Here is a 26,992-nt window from a genome sequence, read left to right as displayed (position 1 = left end):
TAAAGTCAGTAAACAATATTTTACTGAAACATTTCATGACACAGAAAATCTGTCTGAAGTGTAAAGTTACTGTCTTACACAGGAAGGACAGACCCATTTTCAAAGACTAATATGAATACAATAAATATGGAGTTTACATACTAATTTATACACAGAAACTCTGCCCCACAGCCATAAAAATTTATATTTAACAGTGCAACATATAATTTAATCATTTGATTTATTTGACAGGGTTTTTTTTTCTTTCTAAACACAAATAACTACCTGGTTTTCATATACATATATAATATATATTTTATGTATATAGATATTCAACAATCTGTACAGCTTCTAAACATAAACTCCTAAAAGGCACAAGTGTCTATACAACATGTACAAAAATGGCTGGAGCGGACACAAAACAATTATTGGTCAAAAGTTCATGATTGCACAAAGATTAGTCATGAGTTTATGTCAGAAAAATGTGCTTTAAGGAAAGGAGGGTTTTCAAAGAAACCTTTAAGTGTTATATAAAAAAAAAACAAAACAAAAAACCCAAAAAAACACAAAAAAACCCAAAACCAACCCCACCAAAAGCCCAGACCAGACCAAACCAAACCCCCCCAAGTCGAGGCCCACTAGGTGGCGATCACGAGCCTGTCCTCGTCGTCGTCACTACTCACGTCGCTGAACTGCGCGGTGGCCTGCCTTCGGGGCGGCGGGGCGGGCCCGGGCACCTGCCCCTCGGGGGAGCGAGTCCGCAGGCCGCAAGGCTCCAGGGAAGCTTCGGGATGCACCTGCAGCAGAGGCTCGGCCGAGGCGGCTGGTTTGCCCTGCAGGGGGGCGAGCTCGTGCCTGGGCTTCACGTGATTCACGGCGGCGGCCTTGCCCGCGTCCGCTTTCCTTGAGCCGTCGGGCCGGACGGGGTCTCTCGCGGGGGCAGACGCATCTAGAACGTGTGTTGCATTTTCCCGCTGGACTTGGGGGGACCCCTGAGGAGACGAGGCCCCGCCGCCCTGATCTGCGCCGGCTCCCGAAGTCGGCCTGGGGGGCGCCTCCCGCGCCCTGGGTTGGGAAGGGGGCATCTCGGGAAGCCCCGGCGGGTCGGCGGGCACTTGACCGACAGAGGGGATTAAAGTGGGCAAGGCAATGTTCAGGATCTGGAGGCCTGGAATGTGCGCCTGAGGGGTGGGGCTGCTCTGCGGGGAGGGGTTTGCGGTGAGAACCTGCAGGCCCACGGCACTGAGCGCCAGCCCCGGCGGGTGCACCTGCGGGGCCACGTTGGTGTTGGCCAGGCCCAGGATGTTGACGGTCTCCACGCCCAGCGACGGCAGCGGCTGCAAGGCCTGCGTGCTGAGGTTCTGAAGGCCCGGCATGCGGATTTGGCCAATGGGTATACACGGCACCACGCCGCTCAATTCGGCCACTCCCGCGGGGCTGGGAGCGCCGGAAACTTCTGCGACCGAATCCCCGGGCGGGCCCACAGTTCTGTGAATCACATTGACGGCGGGGATCGTGAGCTGCATCGGCCCCGCCTGGATGGGCACGAACGTGGAGTACGTGAGGCCGGCGGGGACCACGTGGATTCCCCCGACTGGAACCATGTTGTAAGGTGTCCTGGACTGCTGTTGAGAATGCAGAGGGAGGTGGCTGAACAGATGAGTCTGGGGAGAGGGCAGGCCCGGAGGCGGCTGGAGGGTCACTTGCTGCTTCTGCTCTTGGGCGTCAGGCTGAGGCGAGGCCCCTGAGGGAGCCCCCACTGCTGTGTGCGGGCCGCGCTCAGCGGCAGGAGGGGGTCGTCGCACGCAAGCGGTGCCCTGAAAGACAACAGACAAAACCCCTTTCCAGCGAAACCGCCAGCCTAAAATCTCCTCTTCCTAACGAGGAGAAAGCATGTATATTCACATAAAAATGACAGGCCTGCTAAAAAATGATGTCTTCGTTATAAAAAAGAAATTCCCAACTAAAAAATCTATTATGTCTTTAATCTCCAGGGCAAGGGACAGCGACGCATTTCATGGAATACTTTGCAGTTTTGCAAATTTCCTCCTTCCCTTTCCCTTTCCCTTCCCTTCCTCCCCTCCCCTCTTTTCCTACCTTCACCTCTTCCCTCCCTCCCTCCCTTGCTTCCTATGTTTGTGAAAGGTCTACTGAAAATCAGATTTCCAGGCACTGGCAGGTATGTAAGTGATCTGGGATAGAGAAGCTGAGAACACAGGTGACCAGTCTGGAAGTAATTTAATTTAAATATCAAGTATAATTTAAATATTAATGCAATTATGTTAAATTATGTTAATTTAGAATAGCCTATAGAAATCTGAGCTTTCACAGACTTTTTCGTTTTCTCCAGTGTTACCTAGCAAACCAAGATCTGCCACATTTAGAAATAAACCCGATGGCCATCGTCAATACATACAAGACATAAGAGAAGGTAAGAGACGTTAAGAGGTCAGTGGGATGAATATATTCGGCATAGAATTAAACACTCCTCATGAGCCACCAGGGGTAAAAAGCACCCGGAGGGAGGCTTTCTGCAGGCCCGTGTCTGGCCCCGAGCTGGTTCTCCGGCAGGAAGCTTTCCCAAGCTGTCACAGCAATTTCATCATTCAAGCAAAGTGAACTTCTTGATACATTTTTGGGGGCCACATTACCTTTGCCACAGACACTGGTCGCTGTCGTGTCGACAGGGGCAAAGTGCAAAATGTTTGGAAAATTTAGCACAGATCCGTCACATCAATCGATGCCACTGGAAAAACAATTCAGGGCAAGCGAGGGGGATAAATAGGTCCCAAGAGTCAGGTTCCCAATTGGAACATATATATTTTTCAAAAGGAGTGTAGTTTTAGAGAACCATTTGGTTCTTTCACAGATTTATGTGAAGTAACATGTGACCTCTGATTAAAATACCTAGCAAGAATCCAGGGGGCATAAATAAAGTCCTTTGCCTTTAAATACAACCAAAACTTGCGCTTGAACCCACTGACTTAGCCATAAATTAAAAAAAAAAAAAACAAACAAACTTAAGTACATTATTTTCTTGAGCCATGAGGATCCCCCTGTGGGGAATCCCTACAACAAGACATTTACCTGGGTTAAAGTAGTGTTCTTTCCGGCCACAGAACTTCCCAGAATTTCTTCTGTTTCAGGGTAGTCTACAGACATCTGGTGACACGGGGACCTGGGCGCGGCCTCAGGTGACCTAGAAGAGTCGACGGGAGCAGCCGTTTCTTCTCCGTCTTTTGCGGCGTGCGGCCCGGTCTTCACCGGAGACTCCGTCTTCCGGCTGTGGTCTGACTGCACCGTGCTAAGTACGGTCATCTTGGTGGGCAAGGCTCTGGGTAGAACGTCCATCGGGTCCGTGTGCGCCCCAGAAAAGCAGTCGGCGATCCTGACGTCCTCCTCTGCGCTCCCAGGATCCTGGAGGCCACCTCTAGACGGAAGATGCTGCGGGCTGGCTGTAACGGAGGGAGCCGCTGACAAGACAGATTCAGCCTGACTGTCTTCATCGTCATCTTCATTTTCGTTATCGTCCTCATCCGGGCCATCCGACTCTTCAAGGTCATACCCAGACCGCTCGAAACCGAATCTTTGCTTCTCATCTAATAAAAACAACCGAGGGGTGATGTTATAGCATGTTTCGCATGTGGACAGGTGCAGCCTTTTATTTTCTTTTAGTTTTCGTAAGCTTGGCAATGCTGTGAGGACCATAACAGAGAAGGGCCCTACTCACAGAAAGTCTCCAGTTTAGCCGAGGAAGGGTGGCAGGGGGAAGAATAAGTCAGTCGGGCCAGGAATCGGACAAGCGGGGCGCTGACAGAGAGTGGCATGGCCAGTACACTTGTCAGGGACGCAGAATGTGAAATGGGCCTCGGGAGGTTAGGCAGGTGAGGATAATATACCAAGAAAATCAGAAATAAAGGCCTCAACTATTTTTTTTTTAATTTTTTAACGTTTATTTATTTTTTGAGTGACAGAGACAGAGTACGAGCAGGGAAGGTGCAGAGAGAGACACAGACACAATCGGAAGCAGGCTCCAGGCTCTGAGCTGTCAGCACAGAGCCCGTAAAGGACTCAACCGTTAAAGAAGACGGGAAGATATAAAAAATTTGACAGAGTTCAACACAACTCTTCCTGAGCTCTAGCTACTTCTCTGCCTCTCTTTTGAACAAACTGAAACAAAAAGCAAAACAAACTGATGGCATTTGGATTTGTGAGCCCAATAATTTTATTTGATAATTCTATGAAATATGTGAACTGAGATTTGGATAGTATTTTAGAGAGGTTTCCATTGTGCTCTGGGTAGTAATACTCTCTAGGACTTAAGACTTCTACCTTTTTCTTTTCTTTTCGCTAAGAGAGGTGCTAAATTTTCCTGTCATTTTTTCCCTATGGTAATCCAACTCGCTCCTCACAGGAAGAGGAACCATAACTAATAAGAGTCATTAGTATCAGCCTCATAATGTCACACGGGACCGTGTTTAACAAAGAAGATTCAGGAAGGTCCAGGGAATAGTTTCTTAATTCTCGTGAGATCATGTGGAAACTGGATTTAAATTTTTATCTGTTCAGAATCCCACAAAATTAGAGGTTCTTTCCCTTAGAAAGCTAATAAACTTTTAAAAAGTTAAATGGTGGATGAATGCGACACCTCTACCCCAAATCTCTGGCGCTGAGCTATAATAAAGAAGGTATCAGAATGTATTCAGCTTAGCTGCAAACCGTTCTGTCATTTACGCGTACTTTTAACATTCTGCATTTATGTATACTTTCTGAGCAGGAAAAATAATAGGGAAATAAGCAACACGTTTGCTTCCTGCATATCCCAAATGGTCTGCGTATTAACTGATTTTACTATTCCTTCTATATTACCAAGTTCTTAGAGAAAAGTCTCAAAGGATCGACACCAAACCATTGGAGGCTGATTATTTCAAGAGGATGGAATGGACTAGAACTTTTCTGCTGTTGATCTCAAGCACGTTACTTTTACAATTAAAACATTCAAGGACAAAACACATTCATTTAGGTTACTTTAACACACGATTTCATATGCTTTTTGCTTTGAGGGTTCTGCTGGTTTTGCTATGAAATAATGCTAATATCCTGAATCCCGCCAGGCGCCCGTGCTACAGATGGAATGGGTGATTTCTGGGTAAATGGCCTGCCCCCTGCCTCACAGATAGCTCTCCTGACCCCTATCAGATGGTTGAAATTCTAAAATTGGAGTCACTCCCAATTTGTTTTGAATTTGCTCCAACAGTGCCGAGTCAGACATATTTTAAGAGACTGAAGGGAAAGTGGGAAAGAAAATCCAAAGACATGAGATGACCAGGGAACAGGTTACCAGACAGGGGGGCTGACTTCACCAGAGGTGAGCCCAGCTCCAAAGTCCAACTAGGGTGAGATGTGCTTTCACTTAAAAATTATTATCTTAAACAAACAAACAAGGCTATCTTCATATTGATGACTTTTTCAATATTCCCTATAAAGCTGAGGTCCCCGTCAATCAAACACTCCAAACTGTAAACAGAGACGGTGTCTGTGGGAAGAGAGCAGACATAAGCCAGCATCATCTGGGGTGTGTGCGATGGGACACTGGCCGGGAGGTTGCTGTTCAACAGATGACAGGCTGGTCAGAGCCAAGTATGGACTGCCCACGTTGTGTGAATCCTCTGAAGCTACTCTTTCCTGCAGGTTCTATGCCATGAACCCCATTCAAGTCCTCACAGGAAAGAGTGTGAAGTATCCCCTGTTGTCCAGATCTGGGTGACAGGCGCCGTAGCCAGAGAGAAGGAAGAAGACATTCCACCTGGGTCCACTTCCTCTCGCTCCGTTAGGGAAAAACACTGCGGAGGGAAGGGCACAAGCACTGCTGCCCTTAGGAAACTAGTGAAAACTTACTGCAGTGCGGAGAGGGGATGAACAGGAGAAAAAACACAGCTCTACTCCTTGAGGAAGGACAAGATTACCAGCTGAGTCCCCCACAACAGCTGAGGGAGTGGTGGGAGAACACAAGCGCCACGGCCCAGAAACCTAAAAGCATGGCGCATGTGGGAGTCTGAGGCTGAACCGGAACCCGAGGGCATCCTGTCCTCCTCCTCACCCCTAAATGCCAAGCTAAGACCTTTACGTAACGGGTAACAGCCGAAAACTGTTGGGAGAGGGACAGGAGATGAACGGGAATGTGTAGAGCGACACTCACTGAGACACCTAAAACTGGGACTGAAATGGGCACTGCCCTCCTAATCAACCCCTCCTCCCCCAAAGACAAGTTAAGTCTAGAGGAATCTGAAGCCTCTGGTGCTGGAAGCCTGCCGTATATATAACGTATCACGCACCTGCAGCCCCACTTCTAACTACAAAAACTCTTGATGCCCACACTAAAGGCCCGGCAGGAGAGGCACACCTGTCAAGAGGCAGGAAGCCTATTTACGTAGTCTCCACTGTCTTACACAAGATGTCTAGCTCTCGTAACAAAAATTACGAGACATACAGAAAGGCAGGAAAAAAAAACGTATGCAGAAGAGAAAAAGCAATCAGAACCAGTCGGATAGGACACAGATGTCAGAAGCATCAGAGAATTCAAAATAATTGATGGGTTAAAGGCTTGTGGGCCACCCGCAGGGTCCAGTGGGAATTTCAGCTGAGAGCTGGACACAGGTGACGGAGAAGGCAGTGAGATGCTACAAATGAAAAACAAAGTAACAATGACAACAAGAAAATGGCCAAACCCAGAGTTCTATGCTCAACGGAAACAGTGTTCAAAGACGACGGAGAAATGCATACTTTCTTAGAAAAATACAAACGGAGGGGATTCACTGCCAGTAGACTTACTTGACAGTAAATGTTCAAGGAAACTCTTTGGGTAGAGAGGATATGGGCTCAGAAGGGATGTGGATCGACACAAAAAGCTGAAGAGTATCAGAAGCAGAATAAGGATTCTTTCTGTAAAGTTCTAATTGCTTGCTCTAAAAGACAACTGAACATCTGCGGCAGACATAATGGACCGGGTGTTTACGGCACCGGTAAACGTAGACAGTATGAACACAACAGCACAAACAACGGAAAGGAGGTACTGTGAATACAGTTACAAAGTCTCTAAGCTGCATGTGAAGTAATGCAGCATTATGTGAAGGAAGACAACTAAATTTTCTAAAGGGGGTAAATAACAAAGTTAAGGAGGAGATAAAACAGAGTCATAAAAAAAATGCGCAATTAAGTCATAAAAAGAACAAAAATTAAATAAAAAAAACACACCCACGTGGCAAGGTGGTAGGTTTTTTTCTACTACATGAAAAACAACATTAAAAGGAATTCAAGTCTAACACCTTAATTAAAAGAGAGAAATTGCTAGACTGGATTAAGCAAGCAAGTGCCAAGTATATATACTATATACAAAAAAGCCCATTTTAAACAGAAAGACATAAACAGATTGAAAATAAAGTTTGGAGAAAAGTGTACCTTACAACATTAACGGAATCACAGCTGGAAAAACTGTATCAGTACCAGGCAAAGTAGATTTCAGAACAAAGAATACTATCAAGAATGAACAGGAACATTACATCATGATAAAAGACATATAATCCTAAATGTATATCAACTAATAAACCAGAGCCTCAAAATAAATGGGGCTAAAACTGAAAAAAGTAATAAACCAATCCATAATTAGAGTTGAAGATTTTAACATCCCACTCTTAGTAAGTGATGGAACAAGCGTACAGAAAATGAGTGACAACACAGAAGGAAGACCTGAAAAACACTACCAATTAACTAGTCCCAGCTGACAGTTATAGAACATTCCAAGCAATAACACACTCTGCTTTCCTTATAAGTATACATGGAATGTTCACCAATCTCTGCCATATTCAGAGCTACAAAGCAAACCTCAACACATTTAAGTTAATAAAAGTCACAGAGTAAGTATTCAGATGAAAACAGAATCAAACTAGAAATCAGTAATTGGAAGATACCTGAAAATCTTCCAATATTCCAGACTTACGAAACATATTCCTAAATAATCTGTGGGTCAAAGAGCAAGTCTCAAAGAAAGGTTAGAAATACTTTGAGGTAGATGAATTTATATTTTTAAAATGTTTATTTATTTTTGAGAGAGAGAGAGAAAGAGCATGGGGGAGGGGTAGAGAGCGAGGGAGACAGAGGATCTGAAGCGGGCTCTGTGCTGAGAGCAGAGAGATGGATGTGGGGCTTGAACTCATGAACTATGAGATCATGACCTAACTGACTGAACCATCCAGGCGCTCCTGAGCTAGATGAATATTAAAATATAACACTCAAATTGTGGCATGCAGCTAAAGAAGTGGTTATTGAGAAACTTACTGTATCAAACACTTCTGTTAGAAGAGAGGTCTCAAATAAATAATCTAAGTTCTCCCCTTTAGAAATGAAAAAGAGAAACCAAAACTAAACCCAAAGCAGGGAGCAGAAAGGAAATAACAGAGATGAGAACAGAAATAAAGAAATTGAAAAAAGAAAAACAGGAATCCAATAAAACCAGAAGCTGGGTCTTTGGGGAAAGAAATGAAAAAAAAAAATTGACAAACATCTAGTAATACTGGCCAAGGGGAAGAAAAAGATACAAATCACCAGCAATAGGAAAGAAAAAGGGGATATTACTACAAACCCATAGATATTAAAAGGATAATAAATCTATTAAAAACTCTATTGCCCACCAATGAACAAAACTAGAATTCAAAATTAAAGACACAATACTATTTGGGGCTCCTGGGTGGCTCAATCGGTTAAGCGTCTGACTTCAGCTCAGGTCATGATCTTGTGGTTTGTGAGTTCGAGCCCTGCGTCGGGCTCTGTGCTGACAGCTCGGGGCCTGGAGCCTGCTTCGGATTCTGCGTCTCCCTCTCTGTCTGCCCCTCCCCCATGTGTGCACGGGCACGCAGGTGTATGTGCACGTGCACTTTCCCGCTCTCAAAAATAAACAAACATTGAAAAAAAAACCACAATGCTATTTAAAATAGCACCAAAAGAATAAAATTTAAAAATGTGCAGGATTTGTAGGTTGAAAACTACAAAATACTAGTTAAAGAAACCAAAGACAGAAGTAAATGAAGACATCTAGTATATTCATAGACAGACTGGAAGTTTCAATACTGTTAAGGTAGCCTTTCTCCCAAATTCAATCTATAGATGCAATACAATTGCAATAAAAATCTCACAAAATCTCACAAAAAAGCTCAGTCAGTTAAGCATCCGACTCTTGATTTTGGCACAGGTCATGATTTCACAGTTTGTGAGTTGAAGCCTCGCTTAGGGCTCTGTGCTCACAGTATGGAGCCTGCTTGGGATTCTCTCTCCCTCCCTCCCTCTCTTTCTGCCCCTCCCCAGCTCACACTCTCTGTCTCAAAAGTGAATAAATTAAACAAAACAAAACAAAACAAGGTAGCTCCATGGGGAAAGGACAGTCTTCTCAATAAATATCACTGAAACGAATGGACATCCACATAGGAAAAACATGACACATACTTTATATCTTCCACAATCACTCAAAACCGATATCTAAATGTAAAATACACAACTGTAAAACTTCTCAAAGAAAACTGTAGAAAATCTGTAACCTTAGGGTAGACAAAGGTTTCTTACGTAGGACACCAAAAGCACAATTAAAAAAAAATTGATAAACTAGGCAACCTGAACATTCATTTTTTTTTTCCTCTGAGAAAGACATTGCAAAAATGAACAAAAAGACAGACATAGATGGCGAGACCACTTCTGCAAATTACATTTTTGACAAAGAAAATATTTCCAGGATATATTTTTTAAAAATATTAAGATTCAACGATAAATAAATACATGTCCCACTTGAAAAATGGGCAAAATTTCTGAATACTTCACCAATACTTTTCCAGACATCTGGAAAACAAATAGCATATGAAAATATGTTCAATATCATCAACTGAAGAAATGCAAATTAAAACTGCAACGAAATACCACTGTAAACCTGTTAGAATAGTTTTTTTAAACTGTGCTGGGAAGGTCACAGAATAACTCAACTCCCATGCATTGCTGGTGAAGACTGTAAAATGGTGCAGGCACTTTGAAAAGCAGTCTGGGCAGTCTGTTATAATGCTAAACCTATACCAGCCACATGATCCAGAGATTCCTACCCCTAGTATGAAACCCTGCAGAAATGGAAATTTAAATTCATATAAAAACCTATACGTGAATGTCTTTAAAAAAATTTTTTTTTAGCGTTTATTCATTTTGGAGAGAGAGAGACAGAGTGCAAGCAGGGAGGGGGAGAGAGGGAGACACAGAATCTGATGCAGGCTCCAGGCTCTGGGCTGTCAGCACAGAGCTCGATGTGGGTTCGAACTCGTGAACTGCGAGATCATGACCGGAGACGAAGTCGGATGCTTAACGGACTGAGCTACCCAGGAGCCCCATGAATGTCTTACAGCAAGTTTATTCATATTTGCCAAATACTAGCGGCACTCCAAATCTTTTGGCTGGTCTGTGGATAACAAATCATGGCACATCAATACAATGGAATACTACTTAACAATAAAAAGAAATGAACTATGGATAACTCTTACTTGCCTTATGCTAAGTGAAAGAAGCCAGACCCGAAAAGCTACTTACTCTATTTTCCCTTTTATATGCACTCTGGAAAAGAGATCAGTGGTGCTAGGGGTTGCTGGGTAAGAGAAGCAGTTGTCTATGAAGGAATGGCACTAGGGGAGTTTTTGGGGTGATGGAACCGTGGGGGTGGACACACCATTCTCTGCATTTGTCAAAGACTGCCATAGAGTGAGCTGTAAACCATGAAGTGAACTTTATGGGATGTAAATAGAAGCATAATCAGCCAGGATGTGGGAAGAATCCAAGATAAATGCAGGCTGAGATAGATGACCTAACTGAAGTACAAGTGAACCACACACCCACTCAGTAGGGATGGGAAGAAAGGTCCCACCCTAGGTGACCTTCGCAAAGAGGGCTCTGACCAGGTGAGGTGAAGGCTAAAGACAAAAAGAACTGCACACAAACACTGCACTGTAACTTAAATCTGTCTTTCTCGGGTGGGTTAGGATTTTGGGAACTGGCTCACTGATTAACACTAGAGTTGAACAAATACGTAAACGCATTGTAGATGAGGACCGGGTTCCTCATTGTGGGTGAAAGAAAAAGAAGGAACTAGAAAATGCTAGAATCAACTTTGTGGTGCTGGCCTGGAATTGGAAACATGTATGGACTCGTGTTTCATTCATGTATATGGCATAACATGTATGTGCGCGTGTGTGTATTCACACACACAGATACAGAAATAGTGTGTAAGTAGGAGTTAGCACATGTACATATACTTCCTAGCGCTTTCCACTGAGAGGGCTCAGAAGCAGTGACAGGTCAGTAGCAATGAACACACCATCCAGCGAGATCTTGGTTTCTAAATACCATTCTCCGGTAAAGAGAACCAGAGGCCTTGAAGAAATGGTTGATTTTGGGGTTGAAACATCTTGGGGTGCTAGAAAATCAGGAACTTCTTAAAGAAAAAAAACAACAAAACATGGGGCAGGTTGAAAGGGCACAGGAAGAGACCTCAAAGAGCTCTCGATGGCCCGCTTTATTGAGCTGTACACAAGAAAACACCATAAAAGATTATAACCCAAAGAATACAATACATATCTTTGAGTCCATAGTGATATAACTGAATAAAAGGCTGAGGGGACAAATGGAGACATGGTAACTTCTCCCTGCAGAAAAATTCTAATTAATAAATTAGAACGCCCTAGTAATCCCCTCAGCAAGGTCCGCCAATGTAGAAATAGGACATCTACATATTCTCAAAGCATCTCCCATAAACATTTAACAGTGACAACAGGCAGTAAGTTAACAGTAGAGAGTCCTGGTTAACATGACCAACAATACCTACTGACGTAATGTACCTCCCGATATCAAACACTAACAAAAGTACAGTCACCCTACGGCACCTTCCCAATACTGCCAACCCCAATCCCATCGTGAGCGTACATCAGAAAACCCTGAATTGAGGACGTTCTACAAAATAACCGATCAGTATTCCCTACAAACATCTAGGTCACGGAAGACAACAGCGACAGGGGAACACATTGGCAGAGTCTAAAGAGGCATGGGCCACGAAGGGCAGTGTGGGATTCTGAAGGAGACCCCGGGGCAGGAAAAGGACAACGGTGGCAAAACTGGTGAAATTCAAGTCAGTTCTGTCCTTTAGTCAGTAACGCGGAGCTGGAGTTAGTCTCTTAGGGTTGGCAAATGTCCTGCGTTATGTAGACGCCGACACAAGGAAAGGCTGGGTGAGGAGCTCACGGGAACTCTCTACACTCGTTTGCGGCAGCTTTTCTGTGAGACTAAAATAATCTTTTGGAAAACTGCGTGAAACAAACAATTTGTCAGTACTCCAGGGTCTTGTCCTTACTCTATCGACACGAATATTCCATCTCATTCAGATAGGCTTGCATGAAATCCACCTCCCTGCTGTTCTTACAGTCATAAAGACTTCTCTTTCTGTGAAGCAATTTTTTTCTTTCCTATTGTTTAATAAGAAACTATTAGTTCTTGAGACCAAAGCCAACACTTCTCTTGGTCAATTTAAAAGCACAGGAGATTTCTCCAAAATATACCAGGATCTACATACACATGTTAAATTTTTAGCACCTGAACGTGTTCCTTCCTTGTATCTTGCACCTATTTTTACATCTCTTGGTTCGTTGTGCATAAGGGGACTGAATGGCTCTACTCTGGGTCTGGCCACCGGGACTCTAGTAGAATCTAGCTTAGCACGTCACATAGCTCAATCCTATTTGATCATAACTAAAACAAGGACTAGTTAAGGACGTGACATTTCCTCAGATGATAATTTTAAAAACTGTGAAATGCAGTTAATTATTTTCAAGTGTCAAGCCCACAGCTCACAAGTGTCGGGGCTGAGATTCAAACCCAGGTTATGTTTGGCTCCTGAGTCTGTGCTAAACATCCCCCATTCCAATGTCATATTTTAAAAATCTAACTACAGAGTGATACGAAAGGTCAACAATAAATTACAGAAATGCAGCTAGCTTATGACTATGCATGAGTTGAAATGTTTATAGGTACACACATTAGAATCTTTGATTATGAATAGGAGAACATACAAAATGCAATCCCCAAGAAGAATGTAAATTAGTAACTTAACCTTTTATATTTCACCACAAATACACTGCAATTTATATATAGGTACAGATTTTCAGTGTATGCAATTTATGTGAGAGATTTTTAAAAAAAACAACAAAAACCATACACTGTTTAAGGAGAAGGGGGTAAAACTATTTGGCTCCATTTTAATCTGATTTTGCCTCGATCACACTGAGTTTCAGACCAAAGTTGGAGGTATGATGGGTAGGAAGACACACAGGGTGGTTTTTCGGGACCTTCCTTTCTCCCTGGACACAGGCCTACAGCTTGGGAGGACTTAACAAGGGCTGGGACTCCTTTCTGCAGATTTCCTTCGCCAAGACAAGGAGAGAGTAATGTTTACCTCCTTGCATGCACTGTGTCTTCAAACTCCTGAAGGGGGAGACCACTGTCCCTGTTTGGAAACCTGAAAATGAATTCTGGATCATTACATACTTGTTAAACAGGGTTGATCCTCTAGGGTGACAGAGAAAAGATAGACCGGAGAGCTTAAATGAATGGAAGACGATGGCATCCTTTTAAATATCCGTAGCACCGACGCAGAGCCCACCCACTCACATGAACACGAATTTGTTTATGTGTGCTAATAAAAGTCCTTTCATGTAACCCCGCGGTCCCCTTAGCCCCGCTCCTACCCCCAAAGACGATGATTGCTACTGCCCCAGAAATTAGGCTGACAGAAGACAAAGCGGGGAAAAGGGACTCGTCTGTCATCACAAGCCAGCGGGGACGAGAACACAGACTTGTTAACCACTCCCCAAACTTAACCATTTAGGACTCTGCGGTATCGCTCATTTTGCTGTAGCAGGTTACAGTGTAGTAACTACTACGCCAGACCACGCCGAGCACCTGTTACATCAGAAGCCGGTAAACTACGGCTGCTGGGCTGGCCGCGTGCGGCTTGCTGCCTGTTCGGGTCAGTCAAGTTTCAGCGATGCACAGCAGGCCTGCTGGTTTACAAACCGCCTAAGGCAGCTCTTGGCCACAACCACAAGCGTCAGTAGTCACGGCAGGGACCGTATGACCCACAGAACCTAAAAATATTCACTATCCGGCCCTTTCCAGAAAAAAATTTGCCCACGTCTATATTCTGCTGTCATGCTTAAATCTAACAAGCACGTCATAGCAGCACCGATCATCAAATTCATCCTAGTTCAGCGATTTCTATACAGCTCGGGCGCATCAGAGTGGAAATGTGGAACCAGGTTTCCATGTATCTAGGAGTCCTGTCGTTACGCCAATAAGATGTACTGACTTCGCACTATTCTTGCAACCGTTCCCTTCGTGGTGTGGACAATACAGAGTGTAATATTCCAGGAGCGTCAAGGCTGGAGCGTCTGACCCCCTGCATCACCCGGGGAGCCCAGAACAGATACAAAAAAAAAAACCATACTTGTTCCCAAACTCATAAATGTGTGGCCCTTAAGACTTCTATTACTTCCTATTTTTCCAATACTCAGTAAAATTTTATGCAAGTGTAAAATTAACTTTATTTTCTGTGAATTTAAATTCACGAGGGAAAGAAGAGGTATTCGGTGCAGCGACCTTGCTCTTCAAGAGTAAATGTTTCGAACAATTTCCCTAGACATGGATTTCAAAACCCAGCGCGAGCTGGATGAAGGGTACCCCGCCCTCCCATCCTTGCCAGACAGTGACACCTGCTGGAAGGTGCTCAGACTCACGAGAGGTCAGCACCACCCCGTCCGGGATCCACACTCTCCTGCTGTCATCTGTCTGTTTTTGTTCTTCTCACATGTTTAGAAACATTACTTGGAGATCCAGACAAACAGCCGCAAAAACTGGGGAAATTTTCCCTGAAAGCCCGTAACTACTGCAGTAATAAACTTCTGTGTTATTTTTGGATGTTTTTAAAGATGAAAACATCACTAAGCATGTAATGGGCCAGAGTTTAACGTTTTACTTCAGGAAGTACACCGAAAGACTCTTATCTGTGTCGTTTGTTAATGACATTAAGACTTATTTATCTTAAATATAAATCTTAAGAGCTCTTATGGTCTCACATCGTACACGGAAGTTTTTCTTAGGAGTACTAATGTTTTCCAACAAAATCCCAGTGACAAAAACATACTGTGCAGGTTTCATGTAGACAGGATTTCATTTAGAGAAACACACTTCAATTTATTTTAAGGGTAAATGTGCTACAGGTTTTAAATCCTGCGAGCTAACATCGTTTTCTTACACACATTATCCTCTACCTCACCCCCAGCGAGAATCACTTCTGCAGCTGCATTTTGCCACGCTGAATGGCTCTCCCAGTTTGGCAGCTGAGGGCACATATTAACATTCCTAGCACTGAGGTCCGGCATTCTGTTGACAAAAACATTCTTTGGATCAAGGCATGAAAGCAAATAGCCAGCAGCGCGTTTTTTGACATAAAAGGTGAAAACGAAAAAGTATTCACTAATACCCCAAGAACACAGGGACCAAATTCCTGAGGCAGTGTAATTTTGCACGACAAGACGAATAGGAGGGCCACGTGCAGCTGGCTTGAGGGATGAGACTTTTCGTGAGCACATACTATAATTACAGCTCGAGTTGCTGGTTTTAAGCTAAACAGAAACTTCTTCACAATGCCAAATGCCCGTATTTTACTTCCTTTTAATTAAAAAAATCTACTTTTTTAAAATATTTATTTTTGAAAGAGAGACAGAGAGAGAGAGGGAGACGCAGAATCGTGAAGCAGGCTCCAGGCTCTGAGTTGCCAGCACAGAGCCGGATGAGGGGCTCGAACTCAGGAACCATGAGATCATGACCTGAGCTGAAATCAGAGGCTTAACTGCCTGAGCCACCCAGGCGCCCCTTGGCAAATGTCCTTATTTTAATGGTAGGCTTAGAACAGTTTGTAATTCCTCCTGCTTCATTCAAAGTAAATGTTTCCAAGCATCTGTCCATTTACTCCACTTGGACATCAGCACAAGAATTACAGGCTAAAATGGGCAGCCATGCAGCCTGCTGTTACTAAGAGTAGTAAGGAATTGAAACTATCCAGGGTCTTCAGTCCTTCGTCCACTATCCTTTTCACATCGATCCTCAGTAAGTGCTCTTTATCACCCAGCGAGCATGCACGTGACCCCAATGAAGGACATTCCCAGTATCATGTTGGTGGGCACAGAAGAGAACAGGTTTAGGATCATTAAAAAAAAAAAAAAAAAAAGATTGACGATAATACCAGGAAAAGAAACACCGAGGTTAAGGAGAAATAAACCCAGAGGAAACCTTTGGTGAAACTAGACAAAACGAGGCAGACATCCAGAAATAACTATACATATAGCATAGGAAGCCTTGGACTTTTCCCAGAAGGCCCTAAGCTGGCCAAGACATTACCAAATGGTAATAATGGTTAAGAAATAAATACTCGGGGGCGCCTGGGTGGCTCAATCGGTTGAGCGTCCGACTTCAGCTCAGGTCATGATCTCCCGGTTCGTGAGTTCGAGCCCCACATTGGGCTCACTTCTGTCAGCGCACAGCCTGCTTTGGATCCTCTGTCCCTGCGTCCCTATCCCCCTCCCCTGCCTGTTCTCGCTCTCTCTCTAAAAAAAAAAAAAAAAAACAAAAAACCCCACAAAAAACAAACAAAAAGAAATATTCTGGTGACATACTCTAGTAATTCCTGCCTTTCTGAGCCTTTGCTACATTTTGTTGAACAAATAGAAGCTCAGAGAGGATAGTTCTTGGTAGCAATCACACGTGTGCTACAGAAAAGATCTATTTAAATGGCCAAACCCCTAAATTTTTCCTGTAAACCTAAACACACTGTTCTCAGGATAGGGTTTTGGGTGCTATTCTGGCAAAGTCTGGCATTTAGAATCCGGTCTCCCTAATAACATCATTGTGGGTTACTTTCTCCTTTAAAAAGATTGACCCCCATCTCTCAGAGGTCTGAGGTGATTAAGGTTTAAAGATATGCTGTACGTTATTACATGTCCTGTTAGCATGGGCAGTCTGTCTGCGATGGTCGTGAAGGTAAGCCTTCCTACGGCACCATAGGACCCCACTGCCCATGCCGCTCCTACACTGTTAAACCAGGAAATCTGTCACGCGGCTATAAAAACTCCGTAGGAATTTAAACCAGTACCCGGAGAAGACAACGTCACAAATTTTCATGCTGATCGAGCCTTGACGTTTTAGAGGAATGGGTTCGGTTCCCAAAAGACAAGGGGCTCCTGAATCTCACTTAGTTTTCTTGAATCACTATTCTCTTTAGTAGGCATCTACAACCTGTCAGCGTAACTAGTGACCAATGTCAACTGTGTTTAGGAAGAGCCAGGTGCTGCTAAAGGACAGTCAACTGGCTGAGTTTACTTAGTTATTCCTGACTTCCACTTTTCACCTGGCTGGACTAGCTGGCTCCCGACAACCTGAGGCTGTGTCGGCAGGAAAGGCATCTGCGAAGCCACCGTAACCACTACCTTTCTGAAATACAGGTAAGAAAGCTAACCGTGCTAAGAGCCGTGCACCTCACTGCCGGCCAAGCCCTTCGCACTTTCCTGAATGTTTACTGTGGACACGCGGCAGCTGGAATCCCAGTGTGGTTTCTGACAGTGCGCGTGCACAGGCTTAATACTGGATTTATGTTAGATTACAAATATGAGAAACGATATCAAGACCCCAGGATGCCACAGAAGCATTTGAGAAAGCTGTTCACCACTGAAGAACAAGCACAGCACGTTTGCTCGTTTTCATCGGTGGGGCCATGAAGACGGAGAATATGCTCTCAGGCAGGAATGTCGAGATGGGCAGGGGATCCTAGGTGGCAGCTAAAGTCGCAGAAGGAACCACTGCCATGCATCTGATCCCTACGAGGGGGAGGCTGCCCTTGTGGCCAGGGTGATGGGCAACCCCAGCGGGTAAGGAGGGTGCAGAGAAGCGAACTTGAATGGAAGATCACTCGACACTGACCAGCCTCAGAGCCCCAAGCTCCGGGCTACCAGCAGATGTACACTTCAAAATTTAAAACTGCAATACCTGAAAGCATTGACTCTCCTTCCTAAGTTTTTAAAAGGCAGCCACTTCATCTCCTACAAATGTATGCCTGGTAATTTGTATGTTTCCTCGGGAAGGGAAATTGACGGTAAAAGCGAAACACTTCATAACAAGCTGCTAGGCCTTATCACATCCTTATGGAGTCGATAGGGGCAGGGTTTCCAAATATACACAGAAACCTTAAAAGCGGGAACAAATCAGGCCCTTACCTTTTAGGACAGTCTATTCTATGGGGACAATTCTATACCAGAGTGATGCTGGGTCAGAGTAGAAATTAATTCCAGGGGAAACAGTGCTCCCTAATTTAATAAATGAAGAACGAGATTTCTAAGTTAGTTGTCACACATGTATACATGCAATTGGATGTCACGAGAGAGAAACCACGCCAGACTTTCCACCCAAACTTGTAAACTCCATCTACAGGGGAATAAGGGACATAGAAGAACTGAGGCACTTTCTCTGTAGAAACAGCCTTCCAGAAAGAGGCTTTTGCTCTATGTTACGGTTTTATTGTTGCTGCTGAACGGGACCATCCACTTAATGCAATCATGCTTCTTTTAGTCACTATGGTCTAATTTCTCACTACAAAATAAAATCACATCATCGGTGGGGGCGGGGGGGGGGAGAACAAAAATAAAACCAAAGCAAAACAAAAATAAAACCAAAGCAAAACAAAAAAAGAGCTCAGCAATGAAAATTCCAGAGTCACGGATTAAAAGCCCCATTATCTTTTCTTTTGTTTCAAAAACATTTGAAAAAATAATCCAGATTGAAAGACAGGTGTATGTGGGTCTAAGGAGGCAATGGCTTTAAATGACTGTAGGTGACATTAAAAAAATTAAACTTTTTAAGTCTTGGGAACACTTCACATATTATGGAATGTTTAAAAGAATAAAAATATGGGGGTGCCTGGGTGTCACAGTTGGTTAAGTGTCTGACTTGGGCTCAGGTCATGATCTCACAGTTTGTGAGTTCAAGCCTTGCGTTGGGCTTTGTGCTGACAGCTCGGTTTTGGATTCTGGAGCCTGTTTCGGATTCTGTGTCTCCCTCTGTGTCCCTCCCCCATTCGCACTCTGTCTCTCTCTCTCTCAAAAATAAATTAAAAAACAGAAGAGTGAAAGTACTAGAAAAATCATAGCAAAGAAATAATGGTTTTCGAGTGTCACAACATCAAGAAATCTGTACCAACTGCCACAGCAGAGACTCTGATTCTATCTAAGGGTAAGTGAGCATAGTTTGCACCTGGAGCAAGTGCTCCCTTGCATAGTCGGACCCGTCCCTCAGCACTGGTCAGCTATGTGTCCTGTCCAACTCTCTCACATCTTGTCCCAGTTACATGCTTATCAGCATCCTACTTCGCTCTCCTAACCTCGGGGCTTTTGCCCAAACGACTCCCTCGGTCCAGAATGCTGCCCCCGTCAGCTGCAGGTACGTCGCCGATAAAGCAACGTATGGATAGATAAGCCCCTTCCCCTACTTCCGGGACACCCTCAGTCATCTTTCTACAACCAACGAGGCATCTCTGCTCCTTCCCCAACCCCAGCCTTGGGGAGCGAGCCCTGCTGAGTCTGTGCCTCCTGAGGGCAGTGACTGTGCATGTAACAGCTGCTCAAGTGCTAAGTACATAAATGGATGTGTCAGTGAGAGAATTAACTTTTCTTCTCTGGAACTACTGAAGAACAGAACAGATCTTCACCCATCTGGAATGGTGGAATCATCGGAGAACTTGAACCAACTTCTAGTCTTCTGATCCAATGACCAATAAATAACAAATTAACACATGCCGTCATTGCCTCAATGTCACCTGTGTCTGCCTAGGCCATGTCACGTAAACACTGCTTATAGTAAAGGCATTAAATACTATATTAGGGCTACCACCGGATTTGAGTGAAGGGATTTCATGGAAACTAACATGTCAAATTCTAAACATAATAAAATGGAACAATTTTCTGAGAGCTAATAGGTCATTTTCCCCTCCAGTCCCTCATTAAATCAGCAACTATTTACTACCTGTCACTTGCCAGCCACCATCCTAAGAAGCTGGAGATATGGCAGTGGGCATATTACAATCCGTGTCCTTATGATTTACTTCCTAGTTGAAAGGAACAGATAATGACACACACGCACACACACACACACCCTGGGTAGGGGTAAGTGCGATAAGAGACAAAGCAGAACAGAGAGGAGCAGGAATTGCTGGCAGGAAGACAGTGAGGGTGCTTTCGGCCCAGGGGGGTCAGGAAGCCCTCCTTGACAGGGCGGCACTGGAAGAGAGCGCTGAAGGAGGTGATGAGCGAAGTCCTGCGGGATCTGGCGGAGGGCACTCCGGAGAGAGGAAATGAGCGCAGGCCCCGAGATGGGGCCTGCTGGGCTGTCTAACGAAGAGCAGGAAGGTGCGTGTGGGTGTAGCTGACTGAGCCAGGGCAGAAGACACGGGAGACGAGCTTGGGAGAGACAGTGTGAGGAAGGTGAGTGGGCTGGAGAGCCCCGAAGCACACAGCAGAGCAGAGCTCTGAATGAGACGGGAAACCTTTAGCGGGTTTTAAGCAAAATGATGACGTAATGAAAACAAAACACTTTGGCAGCCGTGTTGAAAGAGTCCGTAGGAGGCTGGAGTTGGACACAGAGACCAGTCAGGGTCTCCTCCAAGCGATTTCATAGAGGTGGTGATAGCTGTGACCAGGGTTGGGCGGTAGAGGTAATGGGATCCTGAACACCTTTTGAAAAAAGAAAAAAAAAAAAAAAAGCCAAAGGTTCTAGGGGTAAATTGGAGACGGAGGGTCTCAAGGATGACTTCAAGACTTTTGGTTTAGTAGCTGGAAGGATGGGAGAAGACGAGAGGGGAGGCGTGCTTCTTGGAGGTAAGGGGGGGAAATCGGAAGTCTGGGGCTCGTCCGACTTGAGATGCCCATCGGATTCGCGAGCGGGGGTGGCCGGCAGCCAGATGGATGTGCCAGTTTGGAGTGAGTGCTGGAATCGGCAGCAGATAGATGGTATTTACGGTCAGAAAATGGAATGAGATTAACCCGGTGAGTGGGTATAGACAGAAAAGAGATTAGCCAGCCCAGCCCCAGGGTGGGGAGGTGAGGCCAGGGAGGTGAGGAGGGGCAGCCAAGGAAATGGAAAGAGAAGAGCCAGCTGGTGCATTCTGGGGCTGTGTGCGGTCAGAAAACAGGACAGCCTGCAGACAGGCAGCGCCCCACTGCAGGCTTCTGGGCTTTCTCCCCTAAAAGCACAGACACCCGAGGAACTGTTAAGCAAGATCCCCTGGCTAACTCTCATTGATTTAATAGAGCGGAACTTCTTTCCAAAGAATAATAAGACACAACCACCTTAGGAGAGTAATGAAGAAAACACAAACAAAGATGGCAGACTATCACGCATCTAATCGGCCGAAATGTAAATTCCTGCAACGTAAGTATGGTTAAGGCTGTGCACAAAAAGAAATGGCTCCGGAAACCCATTCAAAGTTATCAAGCAAAATTCATTTTCTTGGCATCGACATACAAGGTGATAGATACCGTTCATGCAAATTTAAAACACGAGCCAACCAACCACATACTATTCACGGATGTGGAAATAAATGTATGTCACACGAACTGAAAAGAGAACCCCTCAGCTCAGTTGGCGTCCGCCTCTGGGAGGGAGAGTGACCGGGAAAGGTGACCTGATGTGTAATGACTTGTTTTGCTGTTTTTGTTTTCCAAAAACACACTGAATTTATGAAAAAGACTTGAAGCAAATAAGAGAAAATATAATAATCAACTCTGGCGTGAATACATGAATACAGGTAATAAAACTCTTTGTAATCTTTTTGTATTTAGAAAAAAATCAAAATATTGTTCTTTGAAAGCACAATAGAGTGAAAGGAAAACAAGACCACTGGTTTCAAACAACAAATTTTTACTACATTTACACCTACATTCCAAGCCCATAATAAAGCGAAGGAAGAAGAGATTTGTTGGCATATTCATTAGGAACCGTTAGGTCTCCAGAATGGCACGACACTTGGCAAAATCCACCTATGTGCCAATATTGAATCTACTATTCAATAAAAACGGTGAAAAAACAAAATATACTACCCATAATCACAGTAATTAAAAAAATGTAGCCAAGAGAAAAACAAGTAAAATACCTAGCTTTAGCAGAGGGTCTCCTCTGAATATGCAATTAGAATATCAAGTTTGAGTTATAACCTGAACCCTGCTTCATGTGCTTTTGGAACAAGCTGCGGAATAGAAAAATGAATGAATAGATGTGTAAGTCGGCCTGTCAGCCAATCTAAACAATACATGATAATTCATGGAAACCACACTTGATTGTCCTATGCAAATTCAGAATATAAACACTCCCTTCCTTTAACTGTAGAGGCTCTTTCACTTACTTTTTATAAGACAGAGAGATCTTCCTCAAGAAGTAAAACCTGTAAATGAGCATATATTGTGATAATACTTCCTGTGTGTCCGTGTTTTTCAGACAGTAGTATTTCCCATTTCTGCCTCGTACCTTTCCTAGTCAGTGGGTAATAATAAACCTGCTGAAACTCTTATTCATTCTTCCCAGTTTTCTACTTCTGAATGACTCGGTAGAATAGCAATACAGCAAATAATAACAAAGCAAATCGATAATAAAGCAAATAAAAAAATTTATTCCCTTCATGATGGTAGGTCACTCACTGCATGATTACTAACAGCAGAAAACAAACCAACTGTCTATATTAGAAGTGAATTATAATTAATTCTATCAACTGTGTCAGTGTCTTTGTTTCAAGACACGGGCGTAGAACTCAATTTCTGGCAATTCAACAATCGGCTTTTAACAAATAAGTTCCTAAGAAAAGTGACATGTACATTAATGTGATATGCACTTTTAAATCCTGATCTGGCCACCCCTAACATGCATCAAAGCAACAAGGGTGTCTAAAACACTTAAAAAACTCCTTATTGTCCTAAATTTGTTACGATTATCTTTTTTCTTCTATCAAGAATGCATCAGTTTATTCCCCAAAAGGAGTTAAAGGCAATCCTCTCCATGTGCTTAAAATACTGAATCATATCAGCTGTACCACTTAAGACATGAGTCACTTCCTCTGCATATTTAGAAATAAGTTCAGGCTCATTCATTTAGTGTGCTACCGGTTGTTAGGTGGAATTAAAAGCGTTTGACTTTTTACCTGTATTTACCATGGTGTGCTCACCATTTACTCTTTGGAAATATTCTACGTATCAAACTAATGCATGTTAACTAAGACATGGCAAGCAGGTAAATGTCTAATTTAGGGCACTTTTCAAAAACAGAAAGTTTCTTTTTTAAAGAAAACTTATCTCTTTGATAAATTCTTGACCTATGTAAAAAGTCTCACGAAAGAAGAATTCTACTTTCTAATTAGAACAGAAGAATGGGTTTATTTTCCCTCAAAATTGGTCAGAGATAAACACTAAGATTTGTTAACACCGTTATGAAAACCCCCAGCCAACGTTTTCAAAATGACAAACATTTTGGGGAAGCACACAAGTGTTTTACTGCACAAACATTCCCAGAGCGGCTGCTACATGCAAGGCCCTGCATTAAGGGCTGCGGGTGCAGCTAGGATCACTCCGTCATCAGTTCTGCTCATGATCTGCTTAAGAATCTCCGTGAGGAGGAAAGGTCGGCATGTAAATAATCCAAAAATGAGGCAGAAAGAGATTCAATGCTTTCAGAGAGCAAACTCGGAAATACTACAGGAGCTGAGAGAAGAGAAAAATGGTTTCCCACAGTGTGGGAAGGGAAAATCAGAGAAGGCTTCATGGCAGCGGTGGATCTGAGGGAGACCTTGAAGGAAAGTACGATTTTGTCCGATGCGCACTGGGAGCCACGTTTTGCGTGGGGACTGAGGGCGGGGTTTTGAGGGAGGGCCGTACAGGCAGAGAGCCAGATCAATGTCACGTAAGCAGGAAATTTAAGCATTAGGGTAGGTGAAAGAAAGAAAGGAGAAAGAAGGGTGGTAAGGCAGGCGGACACCAGATCATAAAGGATTCGGGGGATGCGAGCTCATCATTTATTCAGTGGGCAAATGGAAACCAATGGAAGACTTGCAACAGAGTAGTACGACCAGACGCAGGCTTCACGAAGATTAATTTAACATCCGTGGGAATGGATGGATGGGAAGGAAGACAAATTAATGATGGGGAAACGGAGCAGGAGTCTGTTGTACAGTGTAAATAAACAGTAACGAAAATAAGAACTAAGCAGTATCAGTGGGAATGGAAAGAAGAACATGGACGCAAAAAAAAAAAAAAAACAGTACATCGTAAATAGCATTTATGAAAAATATGGAATAAAGCCTTACCTGATTCTTCTGTATCTTGTTCATCTATTAAACCTACTGAGACGCCTAAATCCACACATTTCTTGCTATGTGTCTTGGACTTCATGTGTTTTGTCAGATTTCCTTAAGGGAAAAGAATGTTTACTAAGCTTATGCAGTAGTATTTTGCTGCTGCATTTGTCAACACTGGCAAATTCCATTCCTACTTCAAATGAAAGCACAGACTGTGGTTATACAGTTCCAAGACTCAAATTTGGACAAAAGAAAATACTGGTATCTGTATGTTGTAATAACCTTGTTATTTACTACTAACAACTTCTCTTTTCAATTCTGCCTCTTCTACTCGGGTAATGTCTACTTTTGCCTTTGGTCTCTATTCTGTCGTCCTTATTTATTTTTTTAAAACATTTTAAACATCCTCAATTTAAAGTCCCTTTTGGATCGCACTAAGATGTGTAGTTCCTGGCGTCCAAATTCTCCACCACTGTGCCTGCCGGATCTCCCTCATGGTACTTTGTTTCCCTGCACGCCTTTTAGTTTTTATCGTAAGCTTATCTTTAGCAAGACTGTTTTCCACGGAGCCTTACATACCCTGAGTTGCAGAAACATCTCTGTGGGTCAGTTTTCCAACTGCTTCTACTCGGGGCTGAAGGTTTCAGACCTCTGATTCTAGACCAGTTCTTTCTTTCTTTATTTTTGCATGGCATAGGTATGGGATTTTGCTCTTCAGCAGAAATGTTTTTCCCACATGGTCCAAAGTCACTGGACAGGAGGGCCAGGCTTATTTCAGAGGCCTCGGACTCTATTCCAGTATTAACATGAAAATCCTTGAGCTGTGGGCATATACCTGGCTTTGCTGTGCCCATGAATTCCTGTATTTTAAATTTTATTTATTTATTATTATTATTATTTTTATTATTAATATTATTATTATTATTTTAAGTGTCTATTCACTATACTAGCATGGAGTTTCTTTTTTATTTCTGTTACCTGGGAATTTGCCTTTTTTAAATTTCAAGCTTGACTATCTATTAAAAACTACATTTGTTATATCATAAACAGCATTTCTGTTAGTTGGAACAGGAGAGAATTTCCTGTGTTAATTTCACTTCACCATATTGACTAGACGTCTCATAACAGTATCTCTAAAGATGTGTTTCCTTTGGTGGCTAATGTAGCTAAGTATTATCAGGTTAACTGGGACCCACTGGGAACGTCCGTCCCAAGTGACCACGAATGCATGGGAAGAGCTCAGATTCTAAGGATGCCAAGCAGTTTGAGTGCAGAACGCCACACACACAAAACATCGCCAACAAGGGAAGGTCCTCTCTTTTGAGAAAACAAAATCCAGATACTTAGCTTGGTGAGCAGGGGCGAATTAGTATTTGAGAATAAGCCTTGAGGTAAAGATGTCTGAATCCTCGGTCTTAACTTTGGGCTTGCAGTAGCTGAAGGGCCTGTGAAACTGCTGTATTTATAGAGCCTCAGTACCACTAAAACTTCCCTAAGTACTTGGAACTGGTCACACTGTTCAAGCCACTTCTTGCACTTCACAGTGTGCAGCATCTCAGAGCTTAGTGCTTAAAGGGCTCAAGGGTGACAGGGTTACCTGGACTAGATGATATCTAAGACCCAGCAAACCCTGACTTCTGTAATTCCGGAGATGACACCCGGCTTAAATGGCTTGGCCATGTCTGATATTTACTTGAAATACACTTAAAACAAACAAACAAACAAACGACACATGAGGTAAATATGGCAAAATGTTAACAATTAGTAAAAGGTGGACTGGTTGGTAGACTGGTGTTCATGATACAAATCTCTACTTTCCCGTAAGCTTCAAAATGTTCATATTAAAAAGTTGTAAAAAAAGATGCTTTGGCCATCTCAATACGGCTTAAATTTCCATTTACAAGCCAAAGCACTTCCTAATACAATAACAATATTACAAACCAAATCACTTTACCGAAAGTGCTTTCGTTCCCTACATGAACAGTCACGGAAGGTTATTTGCTTCTTAGAGACGTTAATGGATAATTGTAACCAGATAAATTTGGGACTATAAGCTTTTAATAAGCATATCTTTTCATAATTCGAGCTATTACTTACTACTAACCTACTTCTTAAATAAGTTAAAATAAACACGACAATCTGCATTTTAACATGCAAAATAGATGCATATATCCCTTAGCAATGCCATAAACTCTGTGCATCAACATAATAAGTAAATTTTTTAACAGACTTAAGAAACATTAGTCTAAATCGTCTGGAAAGCATGTGAGGTTTTGTTTCTGGGCTCCTACAGCTACACAGAGAGTCTAGCTTTCTGTGGTATAAATGGTAGTAAATCCTGCAGGGGTGCAAGCTCACTGTGTCTTTTCTGCTGACTGACCTTTAAAGCAGAACAGTGAAAACAAATCAATTACAATTCTTTTGGAAGTGTACTCATCAGATAAATTAAGGGGACAAATGACGAAGTAGAGATTTATAGGCACGAGGCATCAGAAGCATCAGTTTCTAGCA

The 26,992-nt window shown here is 43.3% G+C and overlaps 1 protein-coding gene across 6 annotated transcripts in view; it reads right to left on the bottom strand.

Annotated features, from left to right (window-relative positions):
- The window catches only part of HIVEP1 (HIVEP zinc finger 1), a 147,955-nt gene continuing 120,963 nt past the window's right edge, over positions 1–26,992 (bottom strand). For 5 of the 6 annotated variants that reach the window (XM_047103126.1, XM_047103129.1, XM_047103127.1 and 2 more), the window contains exons 7-9: positions 24,491–24,592; positions 3,067–3,578; positions 1–1,796 (exon numbers count right to left, since the gene is read on the bottom strand). In XM_047103126.1, the coding sequence (XP_046959082.1) occupies positions 618–1,796; positions 3,067–3,578; positions 24,491–24,592 (1,793 nt within the window). In that variant the 3' untranslated portion in view covers positions 1–617. The remainder of the gene's footprint in view (positions 1,797–3,066; positions 3,579–24,490; positions 24,593–26,992) is intronic. The other variant, XM_047103131.1, reaches the window with a different exon arrangement.

Source organism: Lynx rufus, unplaced genomic scaffold (assembly GCF_022079265.1).
Source record: "Lynx rufus isolate CCGP_SWC_20201006 ecotype Redwood Valley unplaced genomic scaffold, mLynRuf1.p SCAF_6, whole genome shotgun sequence".
Taxonomy (NCBI): Eukaryota; Metazoa; Chordata; class Mammalia; order Carnivora; family Felidae; genus Lynx; species Lynx rufus.
Note: the sequence above shows the minus strand (reverse complement) of the source record. Positions and strands in the feature narration are given on the sequence as shown.